Below are 22,588 nucleotides of genomic sequence, written 5' to 3'. Positions count from 1 at the left end.
TAGATGTGTCTTCCAAGGAGTTGGCTTCAACTAGCAATCTCGCTGTGGAATCAAATCAAAGTATGCCATTTCATTTGTGTTGTTGCCAAACGTACATTTATATTTAAAATAATGTCTTTATGGGCGGCACGGCAGTCGAGTGGTTAGCGCACAGACCTCACAGCTAGGAGACCAGGGGTTCAATTCCACCCTCGGCCATCTCTGTGTGGAGTTTGCATGTTCTCCCCGTGCATGCGTGGGTTTTCTCTGGGTACTTCGGTTTCCTCCCACATTCCAAAAACATGCTAGGTTAATTGGCCACTCCAAATTGTCCATAGGTATGAATGTGAGTGTGAATGGTTGTTTGTCTATACGTGCCCTGTGATTGGCTGGCAACCAGTCCAGGGTTTACCCCGCCTCTCGCCCGAAGACAGCTGGGATAGGCTCCAGCACCCCCGCGACCCTCATGAGGAAAAAAGCGGTAGAAAACAAACGAACGAACGAACGAACAAAATACTTTGGAAAGAATGGGTGTGCCGTAGTCAAACACGTATGTGGCCCCCGGGCCGTAGTTTTCCCACCCATGATTTAGAGGATTCATAGTGGAAATAGATGTATCCCAATGACAGTATTTTAAGCTAGCTGAAATTAACTTGTTTTCTCCTGTTATAATGCACACAAAAGGGAAAGAAATATGTGTTCATGTTTCACATAGGATTGGGAATGATGGACAATATTCCCCCAAAAGTGCAATTCCCCTTTAAAGCAGGGTTTGGTGTGACACCTTTGCTTGGAGCAGAGTTGTCACGGTGGTCAAATTTGAGTGCACAGTACTTGCAGACATCCTCCTGCAGGGTGAACCCCGCCTCTCGGCCAAAGAAAGCTGGGATAGGCTCCAGCACCCCCGCGACCCTCGTGAGGATAAGCGGTAGAAAATGAATGAATGAATGAATAATGTCTTTGTTTTTGTCAAATAATTTATTTTGATAAAAAAAACAGCCGAATTTTCACTATTTTTTCTTTTTCTGGCCCAAAGGGCTAAAGCAGGTGATGATGCTACTCCTCACCAATGGATTAGACTTGAGAGCAACTGAAACGGCCACTAGGTGGCAGAAGTCCATCATGACAGGAAGGAGATACACACATGGCAGGAAGAAAAATAACGGCAACTGTTACATTCCATACCACACAGACAGATTTGAATGCATGCACATGCACGTGCACACGTACGTGCACACGCACACACGTTCAGTTCAGTTCCAAATGTGAACATTGTAGTTCATGGTGTTATCTTCGGAAATGGCCAACCAATAATCAGGCATTTTGGAGTAAATCATCTGGGTTGACTGCCAGTCTTGTCAACCCCCCACCCAAAAATAATAATATTGAAAATACCAATGCAAGTAAAATACAGAGAGAGAACATGAAAACAGCAGCATGGAGTATGCACGGTGATATCTGTGAATAATTGATATTGAATAAAGAGAAAGCGAGAGAGAGAAAGAGGGAGGCTTATTACATTTTATATGAACTTGAACCACAGTGAACTTTACATAACCTTTTCCACCCAGCATACTAACACTGAACACGACCTATAAAGACACTTGGGATGTAAAATGATAATAAACATTAATGTACTTAATTAAATCAGGACGTGGATTTTTTTTAATGAATAATTCTGCCAGTGCTTGAGATGAAGGTATTGACGCTTCAATCAATTTCCTTTTGATTACATGTCCCTTACCAGGCTACTTCCCAACAAATAGAATTCAACTGCGGTAACATTACGTCAGTCGCCACATCGATTGTGCTTGAAACATTTGTTTGGTTTTTGATCCTGTCCCACTAAAGCCCCTGGTACCCTGTCACTCATCGCTAAGGAATTCAAATGAATTGCATTGTTTTATTCACATGGAGTCATTTGGCCCCATACCTATAGCCGAGCGTTTTGCTTTGCAGCTGCTGCGTCTTCGAAACACAACAGAGACGCTAAAGGTAACGATTATTAGCAAATTTCCAAACTTCCTGTACTTCATCAGTATTATCAGTGCAGCAAAAATGTTGAGAGAGGGTGAGGATCTCACAGATGCCTCCCTGCTGAGGTTTTCTGGGCATGCCCGGCCGGGAGAAGGCCCCCGAGACAGACCTAGGACACGCCGGAGGGATTATGTCTCACAGCTGGAATGGGAACGCCTTGGTGTCCTCCCGGTAGAGCAGGACGAGATGGCCGGGGACTGCTTCCCCTGAAACCCGAACTCGGATAAGCGAGAGAAAATGGATGGATGGGTTTTGCAAACGTCACATCGATAATGACTTCCATTGCAAATCATTTTCCAGGACGCCATTACAGTTAGTATCAGATCCCGTTCAATAAAACCATCATATTCATGGCAGGTTTTGGTATATCCAGGATTAAACCATCAACCAATCCCTCGCAATCCCTCGATAATGTAACAATCACAAGCATCGGATTTCCTTTTCACCGATGACTAACCATTTAAAAAAACAGAATAAAAGATCCTTCCAAAGACCTTTGCAGGTTTGGAGAACACATCATCTGACCTAAAGCCTAGGGCACATCCAGACTAGACGGTATTCTTCCATCCACCCCCGGTCTATAAACATAAACGATGTAGTCAACTCACAATACCACAACACATTCCCGTGCACAGACACGTCATCATATTATTACACATATACAAATCATATCGTAGCGTGGCAAGTGGCCCACTGTCCAGAATCAAGTCAAGGTCAGTCCCGTGATTAGTCCTGAGCACTTGAGGCTAGCACTGGCAGGCCGTTTCTCTCCAATAAAGCCATCACTGCGTGGAGAAGGGGAGAAATATTGCCAGTCAACCTAACTGGACCTGCCTTATTTACAGCCGCAGCAGTCTACACATCAGCCACGCAAAGGGAGTATATGGAGACGTGGCTGGGGGGGTAGTTAAACTGTCAGTAACTGCCAGGCTGATGATATAATGTCTGCCTCTCGTTCGGGGCCGGTGATACATTGTTTAACATTTTTACTTTACAAGCACACTCTTTTTACAGTAACTCTTTTTACTAGCTAACTAACCTACACCATGACCTGCAAAGATGGGGTCAGAATTAAATGGCAATGTAGCATTTTGTGATACTCATTTTACATTTGTGTGGAAATATGGGCTAATAACTATAAAAGCAATATTCACTCGCTAAATGTACTGCAAAAAAAGTCAGTAAGGATAATTCATAAAGCGGCCTACAGAGAACATACCAACTCCTTATTTCTAAAATCACAAATACTTCAACTTGCTGATATAGTTCATCTTCAAACAGCCAAAATAATGCATAAGGCTAAAAATAACCAATTACCTAAAAATGTCATCCAATACTTCTCTACAAGAGAGGAGAAATATGATCTCAGGGAAGAAGTACATTTGAAACACTTCTATGCTAGGACTACGTTAAAAAGCCATAGCATTTCAGTATGTGGAATCAAACTATGGAATGGATTGAGTAAGGACCTCAAACAATGCACAACGATGAGCCAATTCAAGAAACAATACAAGCAGTTGATGTTTGCTAAATACAAGGATGAAGAGTCTTGAACCAGTCATGATGTGCTATATATATCACTATATTGACACTTACTATGGTAACCATTATGTCATTGTATGGTCATATCACCTCCTACTTCGGTATGTGACAAAAAAAAATAATTTAATTTAATTTAATTTTATTTTATTTAATTTTATTTAATTTTATTTAATTTTATTTAATTTTATTTAATTTTATTTAATTTTATTTAATTTTATTTAAAAAAAACTATTAGGAAAGCAGGAAGTGAACAAATGTAACAGTTACTGATTGTAAAAGTACCAAATGGAGGGGTAGGATTTAATAAGCTTTGCTTCTTCCTACTCCTTTTGGACATGTGGAACTGTGAACTGATTATGGGATGCACTCAATTGTAATCTGATGCATGTTCAAATGAAATAAAACCATTACCATTTGAAGCAGGGTTGACTCTACTGTATTGTATTCATGTCATATTTTTTATCATTATAGCGACTATATTGGGTAATACAAGTGTAAACGTGACTATGGGGGTGTTACGTCATGTCTAGAAGTCTCTAATAATGCTAAAAAACTGCATAAAGAAGGTCCTTGACAGGTTTTTTATGCTTTAGCGATGAAAATATTTAGTTTCTAAAGAAGAAATCCTTCTTTGGATTATGACGGTCAGGTCTGGAACCAACGAACCACAATCCATGAGGGATTACTGTATTGCCCAGCTTGAATTTACAGTTCAAACCCATAGTTATTGTGACTTTCCACAACAGAAGTTGTTATTGCGGATTATATCATTCTGTTCTGCTTTTCTGCTCTATGGTATTTATCGGACACAGAGACCAAGACACAATTACTCCCATAATTCTCAGTAATGAAACAACACTGCAGCGGTCACCAAAACTCCCCCACATGGGGAAAAAAACGATGATAACATAGAATCTATCGAAATGGAAACCAATGGGATGCATGGAGTAGATCACGTTGGGCCCGGCCAAAGGCGCTGTTCTTTAACACAGCCCGGTCGGAGACAAAAGGACGGAAACAAAGACGGCTTAAATCACATACTCACACATACCCAAGGGTGGGAGACTGAGAAAGGCCAGGGCAGAGTCGGAGGAATTAATTGAGGTAGTTTGTTTCCCAGCATGGAGTCTATTAAATGCCATGTCACCGGTGGGCCATGGGGAGCAGCACACCAACACTGAAAGGCAGGAAGCTTGGAGCTTGTCGAGATCCAGTTTGCCACCAGAGCCGTTCCATTCCTCCATCCATCTCCTCTTCCACGTCTGTCTCTCTCCTTCGCCTTTTTCCTGCTTCTCACGTCTTCTACCTACACATTCTTTTAGTGTGTATGTACTCAAAGTATCCCGGAACCGGGAACTCGGGGGCTCTGGCATTATAGGACAATCCAAATGTGAAAAACAAGCCAGCACTCCAAGACCGGCATGAATAAATCCATAAAGCCAAAACATCTTGAAGCTAATGTTAGCCACTCCAAATAGAACAAGTATTATTCTTGTCCCGCTAAACTCAATGGACATGACAACAAAATCTTTAAGATGATGAATCGTCTCACTGTTGCCGTTTTCTCTTCATGACGTTGTTTGGGCTTTTTATTTGATTTGAAGGCAGAACTCTTCTTTCTTATGGTTACTTTCTATTTTCTATACTATAGTTCAGGGGTCTCAAACACGCGGCCCGCGGGCCAAATGTGGCCCGCAGGACACTAGTTTGAGGCCCCCGCCTTGATATGAAAGTTTAATGTTAGTGCAGCCCGCGCAAGTTTGATATGGATGCTGTATGGTATCATGTACTCAGAAAAAAATATTACGTTTGATTAATGTTCATGTTAAAGGTTAAATAACTGTTAATAGTTATCCTCCCTATCTGTGTGGAAGTGGTAAGTTTTTGGCTATTTAAGTTTAAAGGAAATAACTTGAAGGCTACCGTTTAGGTCGCTAGCTTTCGAGTTTGCGAGTTAGCATGTGTCTCAAGACCCTGCAGTTGCGCAATATGTTGTCAATAAAAAGAGTATAAATGTGACTATAGTCGTGTTTTGTCATGTCTACAGGGCTCTAATAATGCTTTGTTCATTTTAATCTGAAAAAAATAATTTGTCTACCCACCAACTATATGTGGTTTCTTAAGTTTTTATTATTTGCCGTTTTATTATTATTATCATTATATTTATTTATTACTGATTGATTGATTTTCTTTATTCTTGATTTATTTTTCATCTTATTTTGTGCAGAAAAATAAAAATTAAGATATTTGACAACAGTGGAATGTTTCTTCTTAAGTTTAAAATAAATACATTCGGGGCTAACTATTTAGCTCGGTAGCTTGCTATGTTCAAAGCGGCGTCTGTTTTTTATGTCCCTGTGGCCACCCTGTAGTTGTCCAATGTCGGGGTATGTATATCATAATTACGAGTGCACCTGAACACCTCTGAGTCAGAGCAGAAAGTAGAGGGAAGCCATAGCATGAAACCGTCTGTGGGACTTCTACAAACAAGTAAGGAAGTTAGATGATTAAGTTGCGCAATAAGAGCGTTTAATCTGGTCTTCCAATCCCCGTCAATGTCAGAATGAGAGGAGGTTGCTGGTTGTATGGCAGTGGTGGCAGTAGCAAAGCCAACAGGTCAGCTATATTAGGTAACAGCAGTGTCAAAGTGACTATAGGGGTGTTACTTCATGTCTAAAATCTTTTTTAGAAAATTGCATCACAATGGCCTATGCTGCACACATGTCCGTGTCAAGACTCCCCACCCGAAGATATGGTGCAAGCCGGTATTGAACATTTACATTTTACACGGCAAAGCCTTTGATATCATAGAATAATTTAAGCAGGATGCCTCGGGGTTTTAGTTGACAAAACAGGAGCTCACACGTGCGCACACAAACTGACATGCAGCGCTAACGCTGGCCTCTAGCGGTGAGCGAGGCCACTCGGAGCCATTTCCATTCATTCCACACCATTAACGAGCGTGAAAACGAAATGGAGAGGGGAAAATATGGCCGTTAATCGCTGCTGTTGTTGGCAGCTGTATAATGAAGTATCAGAGTCCAATTGAATTGGCCCTAATTACAGCAGCCTCCAGATATGGCTTCATCTGTACCGGTCCTATTCATGCCAGTGCCTGTGGAAGAGAATGGGCAATACGCTTGGCCGTGTATCGAAAACGCTGACTTAAAAAGTACTCGCTTGCACTCTTGTTCTCTCTTTAACACACGCTCATGTTTTGCTAACTGGGGTGGTCCGTGCCCAGAATCTGTTCGTACTTAATAAAGACAGCTGCAATTAAGAGGAAATGAGATTAGGTTCATTGAATTGATTTGATAATATTAGGCCACCACTTCACTGAGGGTCTGTTGTGGAAATGGGATCAGTGTGTGTGTGTGTGTGTGTGCCTAGAGTTTGCGCGTTGGGAAGCATCCATGCTATCAAATTAAAAGTTGATTCATACTGTAGCAGGCAACATTTTGCCCAAACCGACACCATCAAAACACACAAAAATGTACAAATCGTGTACAAAAGTGAGTGTTCACAGAGTTTGTTGGCTGGTGGAAATCAGTTTCATGCGTTTTATGTGCTTTTTGCACGTCGACCAGCCTTGGACCGAGGCTTAACTGTATCCTGTATATTAGGGTGCATCAAATTTGAATGGGAAATTTATTAATTCATAATATCAATTTGAGGCGGCACGGTGGTCGAGTGGTTAGCGCAGACCTCACAGCTAGGAGGACCAGGGTTCAATTCCACCCTCGGCCATCTCTGTGTGGAGTTTGCATGTTCTCCCCGTGCATGCGTGGGTTTTCTCCGGGTACTCAGGTTTCCTCCCACATTCCAAAAACATGCTAGGTTAATTGGTGACTCTAAATTGTCCATAGGTATGAATGTGAGTGTGAATGGTTGTTTGTCTATATGTGCCCTGTGATTGGCTGGCCACCAGGCTCCAGCACTCCCCGCGACCCTCGTGAGGAAAAGCGGTAGAAAATGAATGAATGAATGAATGAATATCAATTTGGCTAGCATTCCATTTTTTTCTAATGAACATAAAAATGTCTTTTGCAAAGTTTTGAGGAAATCCATTGAGATTTAGGGGTGCCACCTCACACATAAATTTTTCTAAAATTTCGGAAAATGTCCAATTTCTAGTCTAATTACCAAAAAGTTGACGTGGAGATGTTGAGTACAATGAACTTCTATACAGCATCATTTTCTATAGGGTTATCAAAGGGGGCCCAGACCAAAGACCAAGCTGCGACTGCTAGTCTGAAAGGAACTAGTTGTTGTGTGCCTAAAATAATAAACGGACAAGTTTATATATCACATTATGTAGTACTACAGTACTACTCTCAATAAATATGAGGCATCAGTAATACTGTCTACTCTATATTACTGTTGTTGATGTTATGCTTGCTCAGCTATTAGCTAACTGTCATTAGCAAACTGTAGCTAGCTAATGTTAGCGGCAGTAGCACTAAATACCTATAAATATGACTACAAATCATTCAAATTACAAAGACAAAACCACAAATTTGCTAGTAATATGTAATAGGAGTATAAATACCAACAAAAACATATAAAGATCACCTTAGAGTTCTTGAGCTGCAGTCTTTGCTGACCTCAAATCTCCATGGCGACCATTGAACTGTTCACCACTTTATTCCACAAAAACAGATGTATAATAATCATGTATTGGAAAAATATTTTGTATGTGTTGTTTCTACATATATTGGAACACTTTTAGTACCCAGCCATATCAAAATTCAATAATTGTGTTTTTTGATGCACTCTACTGCATACTGTGTTGATGACACATCCTGTACATTACGATAATACTCCATTGTTGATTTGCCTTGCCTATTGCGCAGAAGAAAGTCAAGATCTAAACGACCGAATTCGTCTCTGTTGCCTGGTTTTTGTGTTCAGACGGTCTTTTACTTCATAAAATCTCTCTTATGCGTCCCACTTGGGTTGTGTCACCTCTTTTCACCTCCTCGCATCTCCCAGCCTCCTGATGAGGAGAACAACACGTTATCGTCCCTCTGAAGTGCACTCCGGCTCACACTCCTTTTTGCATGTGGTGCCAGATAAATGATATATGTGAATTACAGCACGGGGAGATATGCTCTTTCAACTACTGGAGATCTCTCCATTGATCTCTTTCTCTCGCTTGCGCATGCATATGCACCTCGCCTCCCTCGCTCGCTCACATCATGCGCTGCTTTCCTCCGTATGAAAGCTCTCATGCTAAATCAGACGTATCAACACATCCGGGCAAATGGATCTGTGATAGACTCAGTGCATTACCGAGCCACAACAGCCGATTGAATTGAAACGATTGCATTGTTGTCTGTCACTGGCACGCTTGATTGAGTCACTTTAGCACTTCTGCTGGGTTTTAATGAGATTGTCATGCTGTTCGTGTTAACATCCACTTGCCTTCATGTGAGCCAATTCCAGACGGCGGTACAGTGGAACCCGCTTAAGTCGGATGTGTCTATGTCGACAACCAGTCTATGTCAACCAACCTCATTTTTTGAACGTGCAAATAAAAAATAGCCCCGATCTACAAATGGCCCCCGGGCCACACTTTGGACAGCCGCAATATGACTACAGCACATATGTCATTATGAACACATTCATTCATTTTCTACGGCTTTTTCCTCACGAGGGTTGCGGGGGTGCTGGAGCCTATCCCAGCTGTCTTCAGGCGAGAGGCGGGGTACACCCTGGACTGGTGGCCAGCCAATCACAGGGCACATATAGACAAACAACCATTCACACTCACATTCATACCTATGGACAATTTGGAGTCGCTAATTAACCTAGCATGTTTTTGGAATGTGGGAGGAAACCGGAGTACCCGGAGAAAACCCACGCATGCACGGGGATAACATGCAAACTCCACACAGAGATGCCCCAGGGTGGAATTGAACCCTGGTCTTCTAGCTGTGAGGTCTGAGCGCTAACCACGTGACCGCCGTGCCGCCTTTTATTTATTTTATTTTATTTATTTATTATTAATTTATTTTATTGAACAAACTTCACACAGAGATGGCCGAGGGTGGAATCGAACCCTGGTCCTCCTAGCTGTGAGGTCTGCGCGCTAACCACTCGCTCGCCGTGCCGCCCTCAAATAAATAAATTCTATCAGTGCTATTATCCAACGCTTGGTAGGACCATATTCCAATGCTAGATCTTTGAGGAAACAAGAATCACAAAAAAAAAAAAACACGACCACCAAGAGAACACTTGGTTTCCGCCATTGATGACCTCCCTACATGACCTCACCAAGGTCACAGCTGGGTTACAGCCAGGGTGAAAGGTCACATGGCTTCCACTTGAAGGAGGCACTCAAGGATGAAATGAAGCCATTTGCCATCATAGGAAAGAAATTATCTGTGGTTGGATTGGGAATGAGTGATGAAGGCACAATGACGGGGTTCGAGCAATGGAGGGAATCAAAATGGAGGAGGACATTTTTTTTTTTTGCCCGTTAGCTAACCCGGAGCTTCACGCACGCAGGAAAGCTTACCTTTGCACCATTCTTCTTTCACTTTGCTCACTCTTGTTTTCCTCTCACGATAACGACAACATGTCAAAACAGTCTTAGATCATAGTTTCCTTTAAATTCTGTCAATTAGTGAAAATCAGATGCTGTCATTAATCTAATTAGCAGCATTAAACTCTTAAAGGTGACTATAGGGGTGTTATTTCATGTCTGCAGGGCTCTAACAATGGTACACACCCGGCTGAATGTGTAAGCAATGTTAAGCACGGTAGGGGCCAAAAATGAGAGACTTGTGTGTGCATGGACCTGCCTGGTCCAGCCCATCCATTACACGTGCTAGCAGCAACGTGTCTTCTCATTCATAATAGATAGCCTGACCAGTCACTGAGATGTTCCTCATGCATGCATCCACGTCACAGATTACACTCAAATGGAGTTCCAGTCACAGGAAGTAAGAGGTTTCAAATGCAAGATCTGTTATGCATCTGTCTTTCATACCCAGGAACCCCCCCCCTCCCACAAAGACGTAAATCCCCTTAATATAATCCAGTGCAATTATATCCTTCTCTTCCATGTTGGTTTTGATCTGCAATTAAGCAGAACCTCTCTCCCCCTGCGCCCTGGTGTGATGGTGTGTTCCTTTGACTAGCGAGGTAATCTGACATTTTATAGCACACAACTAAAGACATAAAAGGTTGTGGATCTCCATATCCACTTAGATGCAGGATTATGGCGTATACTTCAGATGCTACGGCCACCCTGGGCTAGTAAGAGGCCATTTTTACTCCTCAAATCTTCCACTGGGGAGGCTACTAATAATAGAATAATCATTCACACTGGCACACGAAACACACAGTGATGCAAAACAACTTGGGGTGTGTGTATGTGATACTATTCCATAGACCATAGACCATAGACCATAGACCATATACCATAGACCATAGTCCATAGACCATAGTCCATAGTCCATAGTCCATAGTCCATAGTCCATAGACCATAGAACATAGAACATAGTCCATAGACCATAGTCCATAGACCATAGTCCGTAGACCATAGACAATAGAACATACTCCATAGACCATAGTCGATAGAACATAGTCCATACACCATTGTCCATAGTCCATACACCATTGTCCATAGTCCATAGTCCATAGTCCATAGTCCATAGTCCATAGTCCACAGTCCATAGACCATAGTCCATAGACCATAGTCCATAGTCCATAGACGATAGTCCATAGACCATAGTCTATAGTCTATAGTCCATAGACCATAGACCATAGTCCATAGTCCATAGACCATAATCCATAGTCCATAGACCATAGTCCATAGTCCATAGACCATAGTCCATAGTCCATAGACCATAGACCATAGACCATAGTCCATAGACCATAGTCCATAGGACATAGGACATAGTCCATAGAGCATAGACCATAGGCCATAGACCATAGTCCATAGACCATAGACCATAGTCCATAGACCGTAGACATAGACCATAGTCCATAGTCCATAGTCCATAGTCCGTAGACATAGACCATAGTCTATAGCAAATAGTTCATAGACCATAGTCCATAATCCATAGTCCATAGTCCATAGTCCATAGACCATAGTCCATAGTCCATAGACCATAGACCATAGACCATAGACCATAGACCATAGACCATAGACCATAGACCATTGACCATAAACCATAGACCATAGACCATAGACCATAGTCCATAGACCGTGACGTCGCCAAGACAACCATCACTTTGATTTCTCACTCTGTCAGATTAATCTATGCAAATGAGGGTTAATGGGAAACCATCTGAGGCGTTTTGGGGGGGTGGGGGTTGGGGAGGGGGAACAATGCCCCCTCAAGCCACCTCTGCCAATTAACATCAATATTTGCCTACACTGGTTGTTGAGTTTACACCTTGCCCCCCCCCGTTAATGGCAACAATTAGTGCTGATTAAGAGAGGGGGCGGAAAGGACATGCTTGATTAGGCAAGTGCACGTGTACGCTTGTGGCAGAATAACGGCGGAGGTGGAGGAGCGTGGAAGTTCCCGACATTGTGAAGCATGCACTGTGATGAAAACAAAGAAGACTTTTTCTTTCAAAAATTTAAAACAATCAAAAAACTATCCCGACTCCCACGATGGCCGACATGCGTTGATGTCCATCGTCTGGATAAGCTCAACCGGTTCATCCTCCGCATGCTTTACATCTCTCAAAGTTACTGCTGAATCCTTAATCGTTTCTTCTGCACCAGGCAGCGTGTTCGGCCTCTCATTAGCCACTCTCGCTCAAAGAGGAACAACGTAATTGGCCTAGCGGAGGTCTTTGTTTTCTTTCAACCCTCCTTCATATCCATGCCCCCCTTTGTCTTCTTTGTGTGCCTGTCCATTATACAGGACAGGAAACATACATTTCACCTTGAAGACGCTCCCTTGGAAGCAGAAGACGACTCATTATGTGACCGTTAGGCTCTCAGGGCTCAGTCCGCGATGATTTATTATATCCCTGCTTTCAGCTTGCTTTTTCTCAACTACATGCATTCATACATTTGGTGGAATCCTGGTGGAATCCTGGTGGAATACTGGTGGAATCCTGGTGGAATCCTGGTGGAATCCTGGTGGAATCCTGGTGGAATACTGGTGGAATCCTGATGGAATCCTGGTGGAATCCTGGTAGAATCCTGGTGTAATCCGGCTTCCTGTGGTTCTCAACTGGTGGGTCGGGATTCAAAAGTCATCTACTGATCAGTTCTGGGTGGGTCTCTTATTTTCAAGTAAATTTATTTTATACATTTTATAATTTTTATATATATAATATTTTAGTCATCTTCATCGTTGGTATTTGTTAACTGTTAACAGTCCTAAGGAAAATATGTGATTTTGTGGTCTTATTTATTTTCATTTGTAATTAACATGTAATTATGTGCTTTAATCATTTAATATTTTTTCAATTATAATATGTATTATTATTTCTAATATTATTTATTACTATTAATATTTCATTCATTCATTCATTTTCTACCGCTTTTCCTCACGAGGGTCACGGGGGTGCTGGAACCTATCCCAGCTGTCTTCGGGCGAGAGGCGGGGTACACCCTGGACTGGTGGCCAGCCAATCACAGGGCACATATAGACAAACAACCATTCACACTCACATTCATACCTATGGACAATTTGGAGTCGCTAATTAACCTAGCATGTTTTTGGAATGTGGGAGGAAACTGCATGCACGGGGAGAACATACAAACAGAGATGGCCGAGGGTGGAATTGAACCCTGGTCTCTTAGCTGTGAGGTCGGTGCGCTAACCACTGGACCGTCGTGCCGCCCTACTATTAATATTTATTAAACTATTCATATTTAATTCTATATAAGATTTAATACTATTTAATACTATATAATACTATTAATAAACTATTACTATTAATAAAATTAATATTTATTAATATTGTTATTGTAATATTCAATCACAATATTAAAAAATTATGAAGGAACAACTAAATATCAAAATAGACTAAAAATAAACTAGAAGGCTCTAATAATGTTAAAAGCCAGATTTAAAAGGTCTATGCTCTAACTATGAAAATATTCCATTCATAAACAAGGAATCCTACTTTGCAGTAATTCACTTATCACTGCTCAGGCCCGGATTCAACCCACTGTGATAAAGGAGGGATTATTATTGTATGTTGCAAACAGTTTATTTCTCCTAAATTTGCTTTAGCGGTGTATAATGGACAACAACATGCCGTACAAGCATGCATGCAGTATTTGGTATTAAAGAGTCTGGTCCAGGTTACGGATGTGAGTAAAGCTTTGAGTGACAGTTTTGACTCAAACTAAGTATTATTGCAACAGCTAATAGTCGACTTTTGGAAAACGACTGCAAGGGAAAGTAAAGGCCAGAGAAGCAAGGACCTCCCTCGGTATCTCAGTGCTGAGTTACAGCGACGATGTCCCTGAAATGATATTTGGTCTCATAAATCCACCATCGTTCCTTTGGCATTTACAGCCATTCCGTCAGGTTTGGGTGTCCGAGAGGCCGAGACAAAGCTCAGTCTCAGCCCCCCACCTCACAGGCCCCCATCCTGTCAGCGTCCCAAACCATCTGTTATGTCATTCACCTGCAGAGTACCTTCACGTCTACTACAAACTCAACTTTGCAGACTTTCTCCTGGCGTAACCTCGGTGCCGCCAAAGGATGCGTCTGCTCGTCTGTCATTCAGGAATTGGTCAATATTCTACAATCGTTTGATTCTGATGATGTCATCACAATAAGACATTAAGAGAGGTTTATCTTCATTTAGGCCTGAATTTATGTCATCAAAAAAGGAAAACAACAACAAGCGTGTTGGATATTGAATATTGAATAGTATATTGAATACGGTGACAGACTCAAATCCAAATGTTCAATAAAATTAATTAATAATAAATAAATATAAAAGTCCCAGAGAACCGCATAACAAAAAAAAAATTCTACCGCTTTTTCCTCACGAGGGTTGCGGGGGTGCTGGAGCCTATCCCAGCTGTCTTCGGGCGAGAGGCGGGGTACACCCTGGACTGATGGCCAGCCAATCACAGGGCACATATAGACAAACAACCATTCACACTCACATTCATACCTATGGACAATTTGAAGTCGCCAATTTGCCTAGCATGGGGCGAGAGGCGGGGTACACCCTGGACTGGTTGCCAGCCAATCACAGAGCACATTTAGACAAACAACCATTCACACTCACATTCATACCTATGGACAATTTGAAGTCGCCAATTAGCCTAGCATGTTTTTTGGAACGTGGGAGGAAACCGGAGTACCCGGAGAAAACGAGGGAAGAACATGCAAACTCCACACAGAGGATGGAATTGAACCCTGGTCTCCTAGCTGTGAGGTCTGCACGCTAACCACTAGACCACCGTGCCGCCCTGAAAGCATATTGTTAGTATGAATAGACTTTTTGCTATTTGTTTACAATTATGTTAACTTTCTGCCCCCATGAGTGTCCCCTTTAGTGTGGTATTATTTTAGTATTATTACCGTAGTATTGTAGCCCATACAATATCATAAGCATATATTTCTCTGACTGCCATTGTAGACCAAGTGAGCTGAGTATCGGGCCACTGCTGATCTACGAGAAGGTTGGAGGAGTCGGGACATGCAGGAACAAAATAATCCAACGGATACAAATGAATCATACAGTCCACACCAATCCAAAGCAAAATGAAAAACCAGGAGGACATATAGCGGGAAGGAGACGCATGGCGTAGGCCGAGGGGGTCCCGGTTTGAGCCGCCAAAGGTTCCAGGCGTTGTGTCAGCTAAAGGTCTCCGAGCAGGTGGATGGCTGTGCAAGCTAAAGGTTATCCAGACAAGCTATCTTGTTAGTGCGCCACTCAGATGACAGCGTACGGTGAGAGAAGGGTCAGAAGGTCAGAGTTTGTGACCCCCGTCGTACCCGGGGAGGATCCTGCTGTCATTTGCTTAAGGTTACAGTTGTCTCGGATCTAAGGTAATTGCCCCCAATATTTACCCCTGAATTCCCTCTACTGAGTGACAGTACACGGAGCCTGTTTGGAAGATTCAGTACGTACAGTATGTGTAGTATACATACTGTATGTTCTGTATATACTCTATGAACTGTATATACTGTATACGTCCATATGTAATGATGACAAGCTAAGGCCCCTAATTGTCCTCCATTCTATTAAAAAAAAAATCATAATCATCAGTCACACATCATTTTACTATTCAATTATTTGGTTTCATTATTTAATTTATGACTCCCATCATGCAGAAAAGGGGCCAGTAAATACATTCATATTTTTTTACTGGATATATTGTAAAAATCTTGTAATATTAGCATTATGACGACAGATGGAAGCACAGTGAAGCATCCCCTCACGGTACTATGGAGCCTACACTCTTTCATAACTTTATTCGCACCCTCACACAACAGCAGTACAATTCCAATATCATACACTGGATGTATCTCCAAGTCACACATGTATCTTGTCCCTTCATCCTGGGAAACGACTCCTCATTCTCATTACAAGAACACAAGATGCATTCAGGGGCACAACGGGCATCACAACAACGGCTTTATAATGTGTGTGTGTGTGTGTGTTTGTGTAAATAAACAAGAAGATGAAAAAAACACAAGATGGATATTCTCACCACTCTCTTTGTAACCTTTAATTTGGATATATTATATATTTATTTGCTAGATTCAAGTATGCTGTAATATACGCTGAAATGACATCATGTCTTTGAACGCAACCCCTCATTGCTCATAATAACACGCTTTAAAGTGTGATGCTAGCGTTCTGCTACTATTGAAGTGACGAGTGTTTTTAGTCTTGTGTGTTATCTTTTAGCTTGATTGACATATCACGTTCATTTACATTTAAATATATATGTTCTTTTCATTAAATACAGTGCATAATTTATAATGCTGATTAATCATGACTAATTCATTTTGAAACTGATTAATCTGGATTTTTTTCATCATTTGGCAGCCCGACTTCCACCATTTTCTTTAAGTGGAGAGCTGGTCTTATTGAAGGAACTGTCCAGAGTTCTGAAATCTTATCAAGTCTTGTGTTTCTATGTTTCCCCTACTGACACCTAGTGACCAATGTAGAATACTGCAGCACACATTTGAGTTTGTCTCCTTAATGCCTTGTATTTGATAAATGAATTTCTACCGCTTTTTCCTCACAAGGGTCGCTGGAGCCTATCCCAGCTGTTTTTGGGCGAGAGGCGGGGTACAGCCAATCACAGGGCACATATAGACAAACAACCATTCACACTCACATTCATACCTATGGACAATTTGGAGTCGCCAATTAACCTAGCATGTTTTTGGAATGTGGGAGGAAACCGGAGTACCCGGAGAAAACCCACGCATGCACGGGGAGAACATGCAAACTCCACACAGAGATAGCCGAGGGTGGAATTGAACCCTGGTTTCCTTGCTGTGAGGTCTGTGCGCTAACCATTTGACCAACGTGCCGCCCCTGAAAATGCTTTATTTTGGCAAAAATATGTCTTGTATGAACTATAAAGTTGTTTTACTAACAATATAAATAAACGGGAAGGTTAGCCATAGCTGCAAAATCCAAGGCGGGGGGTGGCTGTACCATTTCTGCTAGGCGCGTATGTGATATGGATGTCTGACGTTAAACTCGGATAGTTTGCAATTATTTAAAAAGCCCAATAAAAGACACAAAAAAAACCTTTCAAGGGAGTTTGTGAAGGATTACACGACATGGGTTATTTCCACAGACAAAGCAGTACCTTCAAATACCCCCAAACAGTGTGTTGCTGCACCACGGCAAAAGGCAAAACAGCAACAAGAAAGACCATGAGCACATGAGAGGAAAAAAGAGCAAAGACGTTTGTGTTCTGACCACAAGAAAGGAAGTGTTCAACTACTAGGTGGGCCTTGGTAAAGATTCCTCCCTCCTCGTTCCCTCCCTCCCTGGGGAGAGCAAGGGAGCTTGCACAAGCAGATTTAGCACATCGTATTGACTTACGAGGACTTTTTTTTCTCCCCCCCCCCATCCAAGCCGCTGCTGCCGCCTTGGGAAAAGAGAGCGATACAAAGCGGAGGATTGAAGAAGAGAGAGAGAATGGAAATTCAATACACAGACAGGGAGGAGATGAATGTTTTAGAGTGCACGGATGTTTAGCTGTGATCCGGATTGTCTGCAAATGGATGGATGCATAAGGAGGGGGCACATGAGGGGGGGGGGGGATACCCCTTTGGAAACCAACGCACACACAACACTTAATGAGGAGCTTTGCACAATTCCTGCCGCCGTTTTCAATTGCAACGACACTAAAAGTGGGCTTACCCCGGTGGCAGATCGCACTTGACATACAATACAGTACAATAGTACTACAGTACAGTTTACAGGCGCTGATGCAGTGTATCACAGTGCGCATCAGAAGCTAATGTTTTGGTTCCAGAAGTTTAGCAACAGATGAGGTCATCGTGGAAAGCTGCAGAGTGTGAGCTAAGGTGACTGAGACGCCGCAGCATTTTAGGCTTCAAGTCCAATATGATAAGATATGATCAAAAGATATGAAGTTATGTATCCGTTCCATTGTTTATGCTAAAGGTATTCCTGAGAAAACTGCTTAAAAGGGAAAATACACTAATTCCAAAACCATTCATTCATTCATTTTCTACCGCTTTTTCCTCACGAGGGTCGCGGGGGTGCTGGAGCCTATCCCAGCTGTCTTCGGGTGAGAGGCGGGGTACACCCTGGACTGGTCGCCAGCCAATCACAGAGCACATATAGACAAACAACCATTCACACTCACATTCAGACAATTTGGAGTCCCCAATTAACATTTGGAATGTGGGAGGAAACCGGAGTACCCGGAGAAAACCCACGCATGCACGGGGAGAACATGCAAACTCCACACAGAGATGGCCGAGGGTGGATTTGAACCCTGGTCTCCTAGCTGTGAGGTCTACGCGCTAACCACTCGATCGCTGTGCCGCCAATTCCAAAACCATTCATTCATTCATTTTCTACCGCTTTTTTCCTCACGAGGGTCGCGGGGGTGCTGGAGCCTATCCCAGCTGTCTTTGGGCGAGAGGCGGGGTACACCCTGGACTGGTCACCAGCCAATCACAGGGCACATATAGACAAACAACCATTCACACTCACATTCATACCTATGGACAATTTGGAGTCCCCAATTAACTTAGCATGTTTTTTGGAATGTGGGAGTACCCGGAGAAAACCCACACATGCACGGGGAGAACATGCAAACTCCACACAGAGATGGCCGAGGGTGGAATTGAACCCTGGTCTCCTAGCTGTGAGGTCTACGCGCTAACCGCCAATTCCAAAACCAGCTTTTTACTATTTCTGCTCAGGCTTTCCATCACAATTTTAGTGATATTTTTGTTGTATTTTATATGAATTCATTGGATAAATATAATAGTACAGCTGGATTGTACTATTTAACACTCCAATTGTTAAATAGAGTAAAATGCACACTGCCATTGTGGGGGCGTTGGTAGGGGGGCATAACCTGAGATAAGTCACATGACAAGTTGTTCAAATGTTTCCTGTCCACGACTCCTAAAGTCAAGTCAAGTCCAAAGCCGCATCGGACACATCAACACATTCCCAGTGCCGCTAACGGCTCCGACGCTTCCAAGCAGAATTCCACAATCCATCTATGCCGAGTCGCAGACGGAAAATAATTGACATGAAAAAAAGTAATATGGCCGTCATGTGAGCAATGACATGAACACACACGACAAACACATTTTTTCCCTGAGGACTCCTGGTGTTTATGTGTGTGTATGTGTGTGTGTATCCCAGCTGCTGCATGTTCTATGAGTTATGTGTGCATGAACACGCGTGTGTGTGAACGCTCATGGTTGTGGGCCGCCCTGTAAAGGTGATGTGTGGCCGCTATTTGGCGGCTGGACATGGCAGGTTAGCTCACTGCAGCCCCATCATATTTTATACGCCAGCCCTCTCCAGTCTTATCATATTTTATACGCCTGCAATAACAAACTGTCTGGAGGGGGGGGGAGAAAAAAAAATAGTCATGCACATGTGCCCGGGTAGTAAAAAGACAAGAGTTGCAGGTGGCGGCGGACCAACGCCGTCAACTGGACACTTTGACAGAAAGGCCAACTGAAGGAGGATAAGAGGAAATGAGAGCCAGTTAATAGAAACATCTCAAGTGTGCCAGCAGTCATTTGGTTCTTTTGTCTAATTCGGTCCTGAGCTGACATCTGTCACTGTCCGCCTGCCCGCTCACACACACACACACACACACTTTAGAAGATACAAACATCCATAGTATTGATACCAAGGGTCATATCTGTAGCGCATCGATACTAGCATTATGATGTCACTTTCCTATTTTCATAAATATCATTAGAGTTATTGTACAAAAATCCAAAGTGTTATTTATTATGTGTGTTTTTTTGTGTTATAATCCTATTTATTGTATGCAATAAAAATTAATTAATTTAACATTGTCTTATATTGTTGTATTCATTATTTTTCCTTTTTGCATGTTTATTTATTGAATGTAATTTTTCTGCAAAAAGTTTTGCAACAATGTTGTAAGTGTATGTAATTATATTTATTGTTTATAATAAAAGCACATCATATTGTTACATTAATTTGTGTTTATTGTTTTTCTCCATCTATTGTAGTATGTACCATTTACATTTATTCAACGGTTTGCAACAATTGTACTTCATTATATTTGTTGTATGTAATAAAAGAGACTAATATTGTTACATTGTCATATGTTGTAGTTATTGTTGGTTACAAGTGTGTTTTGTTATTATTATAATCCTGTTCCTGTTTATTCTGATCGTAATCATAAGCCAGAATGAGCGGTATCAGTAATAGCGGCCCTGCGTTTACTTGGTATCTGATTGATACCAAATTGACAGTATCACCCAGCCCAAACACACATACACACACATACACAGGGAAGTGGGCAGTCTGCACCATGTGTTCATCAAGTCAATACCAGCCCACAAGTTGATCCGGGTGCAGACATCCAAAGTCGCCAGCAATGCCACAACAATTCCACTTTGCATGAGAATAAAACTGCACCAACCACTTCCTGAGTAGTAGAAGAGTTTCTTACTATTCTTGTTATCAGGCAACAACTATTCAATGAAACACCTAATAATTAAAAAATATGTAAATCCTCCAAATAAAATAACATAAATTTGTAGAGGTGAAAAGAAAAACAACACTGATTTTTTTTAGCAGAATGTCAAAAGTTGCAAGAAAGTGCAATAAAGATTACAGGCGGTGAAATAGCATGAAAAGAGAGGGGGGCATGTGGCCGTGTTTCTTACCTGGGGCAGATAGAGGAAGGCAGGGGGGCATTGCAGAGAATGGGGTAACATCCCGGTCCCGGACAGCAGAACACAGCCAGAGTTTGCCATACAGCACAGCATGTGAAGACGGGACCCCTTACTCATAGAGACTGTTGACACCTCGTCTTGCAGACACTTTGTCTATCCTCTCACCTCTCAACCTCTCTCTCTACTTCTCGTCCCCTCCCTTCTTGTTTCCTCGCAGCAGCAGCAGCAGCAGCAACGATGCGCAGTCAAAGACACTCGAGCGGACGCAGACGAGGGGATGCCGAAGTAGAAAAGATTTTTCTGGGGGAAGGGCAGGGGCGGCAAGTGGTGTGAAGTGCGGGCAAAGTGATGCTTCTGTTCTGCTCTTCTCTGTTTACTTTGGTGGAGGAGCCGAGGCATGCACGGAGGAGAAGATGAACGGAGGAGGTGGAAGGGGGAGGCGGGGCAAAGGAGGCTTGGGAGGTCCTTTAGGGAAGGAGAGGGAGAGATTGGAGGAAGAATGATGGGGTCCGGGGGTTTTGGAGGGGGAGGAAGGAGTGTGTGTGCGCGCGTCTTTCACACATCTCACACGCAGATATAAAAATCTATAATTACAGAGCGTCGTATATGCAGCGTTAACCCTTCCTGGAGTGTTTCATGAGTTCCTACTTCGCGTGCCTACAACATCCATACGTCATTCTCCGCCCACAAAACCTACTTGGGCTCAAGGTAAAAGGATGAGGAGTTAAGAATATTCCTTACTAGACAGTTGTTAACATTACAAATGTTGAAACTGTGATATGCATTGAGTGGTTTATGACTCTGGGTGGTATAGATGTGTGAGTAATTCCATATCACGACCGTGATAAGTGAATTTGCACAAATGATGAGTCCTTATTTGTAAATTGAATTTTTCATCGTAGACTCCAAGTGGTCCATGGGTCAACTGGAGACTAAGTCGTTGATACGTCAACTGGAGACTAAGTTGCCCATAGGTTAACTGGAGACTAAGTCATCCATAGGTTAACTGGAGACTAAGTCATCCATAGGTTAACTGGAGACTAAGTCATCCATAGGCCAACTGGAGACTCTAAGTTGTCCATAGGTTAACTGGAGACTAAGTCATCCATAGGTTAACTGGAGACTCTAAGTCATTCATAGATTAACTGGAGACTAAGTCGTCCATAGGTCAACCTAAGACAAAGTCGTTCATAGGTTAACTGGAGACTAAGTCGTCCATAGGTCAACCTAAGACTAAGTCATTCATAGGTTAACTGGAGACTCCAAGTCGTCCATAGGTTAACTGGAGACTAAGTCGTCTATAGGTCAACTGCAGACTAAGTGGTCCATAGATTAACTGGGGACTCTAAGTGGTCCATAGGTTAACTGGAGATGCCAAGTGGTCCATAGGTTAACCGGAGACTCATAGTCATCCATAGGTTAACCGGAGACTCTAAGTCGTCCATAGGTCAACTGGAGATGCCAAGTGGTCCATAGGTTAACCGGAGACTCATAGTCATCCATAGGTTAACCGGAGACTCTAAGTCGTCCATAGGTCAACTGGAGATGCCAAGTGGTCCATAGGTTAACCGGAGACTCATAGTCATCCATAGGTTAACCGGAGACTCTAAGTCGTCCATAGGTCAACTGGAGACTAAGTCGTCCATAGATTAACTGGGGACGTAAAATCGTCC

The 22,588-nt window shown here is 42.5% G+C and overlaps 1 protein-coding gene across 15 annotated transcripts in view; it reads right to left on the bottom strand.

Moving 5' to 3' along the window:
- The window catches only part of rbfox3a (RNA binding fox-1 homolog 3a), a 317,090-nt gene that overhangs the window by 93,665 nt on the left and 200,837 nt on the right, over nucleotides 1-22,588 (bottom strand). Inside the window, exon 1 of one of the 15 annotated variants that reach the window (XM_058062405.1) lies at nucleotides 20,907-21,663. The exons of the other annotated variants lie outside the window; for them this stretch is intronic. Coding sequence (XP_057918388.1) covers nucleotides 20,907-21,032 — 126 coding nt within the window. The 5' untranslated portion in view covers nucleotides 21,033-21,663. Of the gene's footprint in view, nucleotides 1-20,906; nucleotides 21,664-22,588 lie in introns of those variants that run through there. 15 annotated transcript variants of the gene reach the window in all.

This window comes from Doryrhamphus excisus, chromosome 22, assembly GCF_030265055.1.
Source record: "Doryrhamphus excisus isolate RoL2022-K1 chromosome 22, RoL_Dexc_1.0, whole genome shotgun sequence".
NCBI classification, from domain to species: Eukaryota; Metazoa; Chordata; class Actinopteri; order Syngnathiformes; family Syngnathidae; genus Doryrhamphus; species Doryrhamphus excisus.
Note: the sequence above shows the minus strand (reverse complement) of the source record. Positions and strands in the feature narration are given on the sequence as shown.